At 54.0% G+C, this 8,298-nt stretch overlaps 1 protein-coding gene across 1 annotated transcript in view; it reads left to right on the top strand.

The window, feature by feature from the left end:
• ANKH (ANKH inorganic pyrophosphate transport regulator) overlaps window positions 1-4,498 on the top strand; it is a gene marked incomplete at its 5' end in the record, with an annotated part of 137,356 nt that extends 132,858 nt beyond the window's left edge. Inside the window, 3 exons of the mRNA XM_015567632.1 lie at window positions 1,755-1,878; window positions 2,415-2,514; window positions 3,126-4,498. Coding sequence (XP_015423118.1) covers window positions 1,755-1,878; window positions 2,415-2,514; window positions 3,126-3,239 — 338 coding nt within the window. The remainder of the gene's footprint in view (window positions 1-1,754; window positions 1,879-2,414; window positions 2,515-3,125) is intronic.
• Between the last annotated feature and the right edge of the window lie 3,800 nt (window positions 4,499-8,298).

Consider the following 8,298-nt stretch of genomic DNA (forward strand, 5'->3'; position numbering starts at 1 on the left):
GCTGAGGCCAGAGGGCATGTGGCCAGAGAGGAGAAGCCCACAGCCAAAGCGGAAGCCAGTTGGAAAATTCGCAAACCGGCAGAGTAGTGTGAGGTGTGCCGTAAGGAAGGAGGTCGTGCTTTAGGAAATGAGAAAAGCAGGCTGCAGAGCGGTTGCTTAGTATGCTACCCTGTCTGTAGCACATGTACCACCCATCATGTATGCCTGGGTGTGCTATGTCCAGGGTAAGTGCCTGCCTGTCTACATACCATTTCTAGACGTAACTCACCAAAGGGCTAACAGTGCTTGCCGTTGGGAAGCAGGACAAGGGCCCCGAGGAGCCAGGCCGGGGAGGAAGACCTTTGGGCTATATTCCCTTTTTAAATTCTGTACCAAGTGCATGTTTTTTCCTGTTAAAAATGTTATTGCCCAGAAATTCCTCCCCAGTCAGTGAGCTGAGAAGCCAAAATCTGCAGAGAGCCACAGTGAGGTGAAGAAACAGGCCATGGAGCTCGGCCAGCCCTGTGGGCCCGCCAGCCCCGGTTGTCCCTGAATTGCACAAGCTGCCCTGCTCTTAGGGGCCAAGCATTCCTGGAAGCTGGGTCCCTCAGGTGTCACCTTCTCAGCTGTGGCAGACATGGAGGGATGGAGGATCAGGGGTGCAGGGGAGGCAGGACCCTGGGGAGCCAAGCTTTGGAAGGCGACGCCACCTAGAGGTGCTGCCCTCACAGTGTTGCCTGGAGGAGGGGCTGGAGGTCCAGGAGACTCCGCCTCACCTGTCATCCTAAGGGCTTCCAGACAGGTCCAGCTTCCACCTGTCTGTGCAACCTGCGGGGTGTGGGCCAACCGGATTAGCATTCTACCTGTGCGCCCTCACCTTTGCCCTTGCCCAAACCCGAGTGTGTGTCTGAGCCTCTTAAATACAGCCCTCCACCCTGAGCCAGCAGGGCACTCCGTTAGACCAGGAGGACAGCAGGTCTTCCTCCCAATGGGCTTCCTCCCTGGACACGAGGTTTTACTCCAGGAGTGAGCGCTTCCTTAAACACCCTCCAGTTTCAGGTCAGACATTGGGGCATTTCTTGCTGACAAGTGTTTTCCTCCAAAACCAAATTCAGGCAGCAGTTCACACGTGTTGCTGGAGCCCTCCATGGCGTCCAGGCTGGGTGCCCCGCCCCCCCGCAGTTCTCGTCTGGATGGGGAGACAGGGCGAGGTGTCTGTGACACACCCACCTGTCAGAACAACAGGGACCTGACAGGGGCAGGAGGAGGGCGGTACCTGAGGTTTCCGTGGTCAGGGACGGCTGAGGAAATCAGGGGTGCGGACAGAGCAGCCCTCTCTCCTCCCCGACCCCTTGTCTCTGGGCTTTTGGTCCAGGTTTGCTCCTCCCTCAGAATCAGGTTTGACCACTGGCAGCCGTCTCTTCTCTCTGAGTTTTCTCTTCGAGAGAGGAAGGGTCCGAGCTTGAGGCAGGAGTGGACAGGACTGTCCCAGGGGCAGTCACTATGGAGGAGGGAGCTGCCTGCAGCCACTCGCTGTCTGGACGCTCAGGGCTGTGAGGGGGCAGGAGCCGAGGTAGGGACGGGCTGCCCGGGCCCTGATGCAGAGACCAGGAACCTGGCAGGAAGACAAGGTGATGCCCAGGGCGGCAGCAGCAGGGCCTGGGTCCCAGCCTGCACCCCAAGGACCCTGGTGTGCTGCCCAGGGGCTAGAAACTACAGGCTGCAGGACCCGGAGAAGCAGGTCATTGCTGACGAGCCCTTTGCTCTCCCCTCAGTCACTGTGAGGGCTCATCTCACCGGGTGGCTGATGACCCTGAAGAAGACCTTTGTCCTGGCCCCCAGCTCCGTGCTGCGCATCATCGTCCTCATCACCAGCCTCGTGGTCCTGCCCTACCTGGGGTGAGTCGTCGGGGGCGTGGGCTGTGGGTCCTTCTGCCACTTAAGTTCTGTTTAGATGGTTGCATTTGTTTTTGTGTGAAAGCCCCAAGTGTATCTAGAAGTAGAAATGCAAAATTGCGTCCTATTCTCTGCCTGCAAACCAGATGGGAGGCTGTTGAGATCCATTCTAGAAAAGTCCTTTCAGGGTCAGGCCTATACACACTGTTTACTGAGCACCAACCACGACTCCCAGTCTCCCACGGAAGGGGCTTGCAGAGAGGAGGGTGGGAGGTGCTGCGGGCTCAGGAGGGATGGGGATGCTAGCCCGGCCGCCAGCAGGTGCTGAGCTGAGGCCCGGAGGGAGCGGGGGAGGCAGCTCTGCCTAGAGGTCCAGGTCCCCTCCCCATGCAGGTGCCTGGCTTACTAGGTGCAGACTCTGAATGCGATTGTCTGGTGCCTCTTGTCTACACCTTTCCTGGGTGTCGGCTGGATTTTGACACTGTGTGTGCCTCCACACGGATTTAACAAACTAATGGCCTTTGCTTTCTCATCCCCAGGGTCCACGGAGCCACCCTGGGCGTGGGCTCCCTCCTCGCGGGATTTGTGGGAGAATCCACCATGGTCGCCATAGCCGCCTGCTATGTCTATCGGAAACAGGTGAGACGTGGGGACAGACACACCTGCCACGGCTGGGAAGCCTCCTCCAGGTGTAGGAAGACTTGAGTGGCTCCTGTGGGCCACAGTGGGAGGCATCCGGTCCTTCAGCTGAGCCCGCACTGCAGGGTCCAGGCCTCAGGGCAGCCACCTGGAGTTAGGCCAGGCCAGGCGCAGGGTGGGAGAGAATGACAGCAAGCTTGGGGCTGGCCCGAGGGAGGAATACTCCAATAGCATCAGGCCGCATGCTCATCCCAGGGACAAAGGCTCTGCAGGCCCTGAGCAGGAGGGTGGGGAGAGCTCAGGCCCTGCTGGGAAGGGCGGGCGGAAGTGGTGTCCCTGGGTAGAGGCAGGTTGCCATCAGCTGACGGTGCGGTGCGTCCAGAGGGCACTGGGGAGAGTCGTTGGGTCGGGATCACCCAGAGGGATGGGCACAGGGCCAGCGTCCAAGTAACCAGACAGAGGCACAGGCCGGACTGAGGTGCAGCCTCGGTGAGGTCGCCCCAGCCATCCGCGAGACCCAAGTGTGAGACCCCGGGGGCCTCCCCCTGCTCTTGGCTCTGCTGTGATGTGTCCCTGCCACGGCCCACGCTTACATGTCTTCTTTGCTCTAGAAAAAGAAGATGGAGAATGAGTCAGCCGTGGAGGGGGAGGACTCGGCCATGACGGACATCCCCGCCGCCGAGGAGAGCACGGACATCGTGGAAATGAGAGAGGAGAACGAATAAGGCGCGGGGCGCACGGGCACCGCGGGGACGGTGGGGATGACACCCCAGCGCCATCTCCTCTCCTGTCGAGTTCTGGTTCTGGTTTTGGTAATGAAAGAGGCTTTGGTCGAAAGGTTTCACGTACACTCCAGCATACTGGGTATGCCCCACGCAGCGGGGACCCAGGGAACGGTCTCTGCCGACGCTTTGTAAAAACCCACACGACAGCTGACTTCACGCCCCGCTTCACGAGAACCCAAAAGACATAGCTGCCTCGGGTCCACGTTGTCTCCCCTCCCTCAGACCATCTCCACTTGGAACCAAAGGACTGCGGCTCTGCCCCCGATCGCCCGCGGCCACCACTGCCCCACAGGCCACGGCCTGCACCGTCCCTCCGCATCTCTCTGAAGAGTCCACAGGTGACCACTCGGCTTTCCACGGCTTCCCAGTGGCGTGGCTGCACAGAGGTAACCCGGTGGCCTCCACCACAGAGTCCTCGCAGGCCGTCCCCGCTGAAGAAGGGACCTGTGAGTGCGCTGGGCAGCTGGATGGAGAGAAAAGCATGAGATGCCACAGGGACAGCCCGCTGCCAGCATCCCACCTGGCCTCCTGCTAGAGCTGGGTGAGCTCTCACACCAGGCCCCGCCGTGTACATACCTGAGCTAACGTTACCCTTGTCACCAAAGCCATCTCCGAATTTCAGCATCCTTCCGCATGGCTTCCCCCGAAGGCTTGTTTTCCACTCACCCTCCCTGAAGGTGGCGCTAGAGCCAGGGAATCGGAGCATTCTAACTCTTACCTTGTAGTTTTTACAGTGAACTGCAGCTTTAAGTCGTAATCTAGCACTCTCATGCCAGGTTGTCGTATCGTAACTTTTGAAGTAATGTCTTACCTGGTCCAGCCATTCTTAGTCATAACCGTGCGGTACAGGTAATTCCTCGTGTACGCCCCTCTCACGCCACAAGATAAAGCAAGACATTTTATAAAACAACTTCAAAGTCACTATGTGATACTCCCTGAGATGATACATCTGAAATCCATTTAGTGCAGTATATTTTTCTAAGTTTTGGAAAGCGGGTTTTTTCTTTAAAAAAAAAAAAAAATATGGACACAGTTCAGTAAATTCTTGATTTCGTCAAAATTCCTAGACTGAAAGAACCTAGACACAAAACTATTTTAAAGATAAATATATACTGTATATGTTATGTAATTTATTTTAGGCTATAATACATTTCCTATTTTCGCATTTTCAATAAAATGTCTCTAATACAATACGGCAATTGCTTGTGTGTCCACGTATCTGCCAATTGAAACGTATTGTACCGATAAACATCGTCTCTTATTTGTAGCAGTTTTACAAAGCCTGTCCTTGGTACCTAAATATAAGGGCCTGTAGATGAAACGGGAGTAAATGGGTTAGCTGGTGTAGACCCTGGTGAGGGGGGAAATAGATGCTGGAAAGGGAGGAAGACTAAAGGAAACGGACAGGCGCTTGTATTTATTGTATTCGGTGCTGTGTGATCCTATTGTTCCGCTAGAAAAAGGGATGTGGGGGCATAAGGTCGGGCGTGCGCATCAGGGGTTGCATTCATGTTTCTGGACACCCAGGGGCCCTCAGGGCTGCTGCCACCAGGACCAATCCGCAGGTGCTCTGCCGGAGGTAGGAGTGCTGAAAACCAGGATGCACAGCTCTGGGGTGCTTTCAGGGGCAGATCTGAGAAGATGGGGAAAACATAATTGTATCGGCTTTTTAAAAAGCACATGACTAGAAAATTAAGCAGCAATATTCCTTTAACCCAGGTGATATTTCATGCTGTGGGGTTAGAGCTTAAAAATTGAAAAAGCGAGAGAAAAAAAAGGAAAAAAAATTGAAAAAGCGAATTCTTTCCCTCTAACCGGGAACCATCAACTAGAGACGCCAGTAGGCAACAAGAACATGTTGTTAGGACTTCTAAGCCCCCTCAGGGAAAGGTTCACAGGTGATGGTATTTTGGTAGAACTTTGGAGAACCCGGGAAGCAACCCCCAGACCAGACCACGGTGACTGCCCCGGGACAGTCCTGTCCACGCCTGCCACCCCAGCCCCACCCGCCCCAGCCTCAAGCTCGGACCCTTCCTCTCTAGAAACCTCGCGGCCTCTCAGATGGTTCCTTCACCTGCGCTGCAGGAGCATCCTGACAAGCACACACCTCAGCCTCCCAAGCAAACCCGGTTGCTGGCAGGTTCTGCATCTCCCCTGAGAACCAGGGCGGGAAAGGCAGTCAGACCAGAGACGTGGGATGCTTCTCCACGTTTCAGAGTGAGGAGGGGCATTCTTTTGACTTTGCTGATCAAAGAAACATCCCCAACACAGGTTTTTGTGTTTTATTTAAAATATTTCTATTGATTGTTTTTTTCTTTTGCGAGAGGAAGGGAGAGAGAGAGAGAGAGAGAGAAACATCGATGTGAGAGCTGAACATTGAGTGGCTGCCTCCTGCACGTCCACCCTCTGCCAGGGATGGAGCCTGAAACCCGGGCATGTGCCCTGACCAGGAATGAAACCAGCAACCTTTTGGTAACATGGGACAATGCCCACCAACCGAGCCATACCAGCCAGGACAACACGGGTTTTCTGTTTGTTTTTTATTGCACATTGCTCCACTGATAGATTTAGTGGTGCCGTGGGGGTCTCGTGTCAAGGACCATGAAAAGACCCGGTGTGACGTTCTCTGTGCTGAGTGACTGCTTGTAGACAAAGGGAACCTAGGACTACAGGGGCATCAAGGCATTTTTAATTTAAATGCTGACAGGTGAGCTCGGGCAGCTCAAAGCAGTGTTTCTGGAGGAGGGTTTTCTCTGCACAAGCCCAGGGCAGAGCAACTCCTCCGTGGCCTCCCTGCTCTTTTGAGGGGCTGTGTGCGCTCTGCCCCCAATAGCAGCATCTCGGTGGCCCTGGGCATCGGTGAGACACTCAGAAACTGAGCAGGCAGAACCAGGCAAGGCTTGCTCCAGGACGGTCTCAAGAGGATGGGCCCGCCGGCCACGTGGCTCAGCGCGTGTTGAGAGGTTTGAACGGTGGCAGGAACCTCTCACCTGTTCAGGATTCTGTAATTTGGGCACAGAAAGCCGCTGGTTTACATCATTGGGTCAGAGTCAGGTGCACCCCCTCGCTGCCTGCCTTGAGCTTATCTTGTGCCAAAGATCGTCTTCCCCCCCTTTTGTGTTTTGTGTTGTTTTAGCATCAGCAGGTGATTTGGCTTTGAGACTTTTAGCTTTGGGTTAGGCCAGTGGTTCTTAACCTGGGCCGCATATTAGAATCACCTGGGAATCTTCTTAAAATCCTGATGTCTGGGCCTCATCTTCCAGAAATTCTGTTTCTTTGTTACTAATTTTGTGCCCCCCCACCCCGACCCCTCCCATAACAAAGAAACAGAATTTCCGGAGGATGAGGCCCAGAAATCAGGATTTTAAAAAGATTCCCAGGTGATTCTAATGTGCGGCCCAGGTTGAGAACCACTGGGTTAGGCGATATTGGAGGGGCTAAGTAAAGTTTCGCTAGTGTCGATGCACCATTTCACTCCTCCAGTCTCCCAATAAAGAGTGGTGGGAAGGGCGGGGCCGGAGGTGCACGAGGAGGAGGCGGGTCTCCGTGTGGTTCTCTGGCCCCCAGGGTGCTTCCCAACCAGGGCCGGCTCTGTGGTCCTCACAAGCGGCCTTTTTCGGGTCTCTCGGGGTGGGGCGAGTCATTCCATCCCCACATATCAGAGCAGTTATTCACTGAGGTCTTAGAGTAAGAAGTGAAAAGAACCAGTGGCTCCCTCTCCTCCTAACCCGTCATCGTTTGGTGGGGTCTCGTCTCATGGGTAAGTGGATATTTTTTACTTTTTTACTTCAAGCTGAAGTGGGAGAATAAGAACCTGTGTTGCAAATTAGAAAGTATTTATACCGTAGTCATCAAAGGACACGACCTTGAGAAATATTTTCTTGTGTTTAAGAAGACGACGCCAGCAACTCTCTGAGCAGACCAGGGCCCAGGGCAGCCTGTGCCCCAGCGGGCCAGTGTGCGGACCTCTAACTTAAGATGAAGTCTCCAAAGTGAGGCACAGGCCAGGGAAGGGGTCTTCCACCTTCCAAGTCCTGCCTTTTTGTGTGTGTGTTTTGGGGGAGGGGGTAACCAAAGTTGTGATGGGCAGGGCTTTCCAAGGCATGGCGATTTGTAAGTGTTGAGGCAAACCAGCCGCCCTGCCTGCCTCCTGCAGACGGCCACGCTCACTCACAGCTCTTTCATCAAAAAGCATGTTTCTGCCCTGGCCGGTTTGGCTCAGTGGATAGAGCGTCAGCCTGTGGACTGAGGGGTCCCAGGTTTGATTCTGGTCAAGGGCATGTACCTTGATTGCAGGCACATCCCCAGTGGGGGGTGTGCAGGAGGCAGCTGGTCGATGTTTCTCTCTCATCGATGTGTCTAACTCTCTATCCTTCTCCCTTCCTCTCTGTAAAGAAATAAATGGAATATACATATATTTTTTTAAAAAGCATGTTTCTGAGCAACCTGTTTGGTAAACATGCAAGATGCCCTCCGTGTGGGTGTCTCTATTTCTGTCATTTGCGGCAGCAAAACACCACGTGATGACTCATCAGCTGACCTAACCACACGTGAAACAGGAGGTAGAGAAAATCTGAGGCCACATGCCCGACAGCCCGGCTGCCCGCCCTGGTGCAGGCGGTGCATCTGAAATGAAACACCCGAATGTTCTAAAGAAGAGAAATTGTATTATGGAATCAAAATAACCCACTTCGGAGTCAGAAAAAAGTCACAAGTTATGTAGTTTACTGTCCAGTCTCAAAGGGAAAATAAGAACGAGGGATGGTGAGATCTTGTTTGAAGTTTACTTTGGTGGCCTCTCCAGAGGGGAGGGTAGAACTATTAGCTGTTTGCGCCTCTGCTAAGAACAGCAGCAAAGGTAGGCCTCCTAAGTTTGTTTTTCTTTCATTATCGTTGCCAAGTCCAAGTGGTTCCAAAAGAATGTTTTTCTCGGCTTCGTTTGTGATCAGCCAGGGTCTCTAACAGACTGCCTATGACATACACACTGGTAAGACAGCGG

Source organism: Myotis davidii, unplaced genomic scaffold, assembly GCF_000327345.1.
Source record: "Myotis davidii unplaced genomic scaffold, ASM32734v1 scaffold143, whole genome shotgun sequence".
NCBI lineage: Eukaryota > Metazoa > Chordata > Mammalia > Chiroptera > Vespertilionidae > Myotis > Myotis davidii.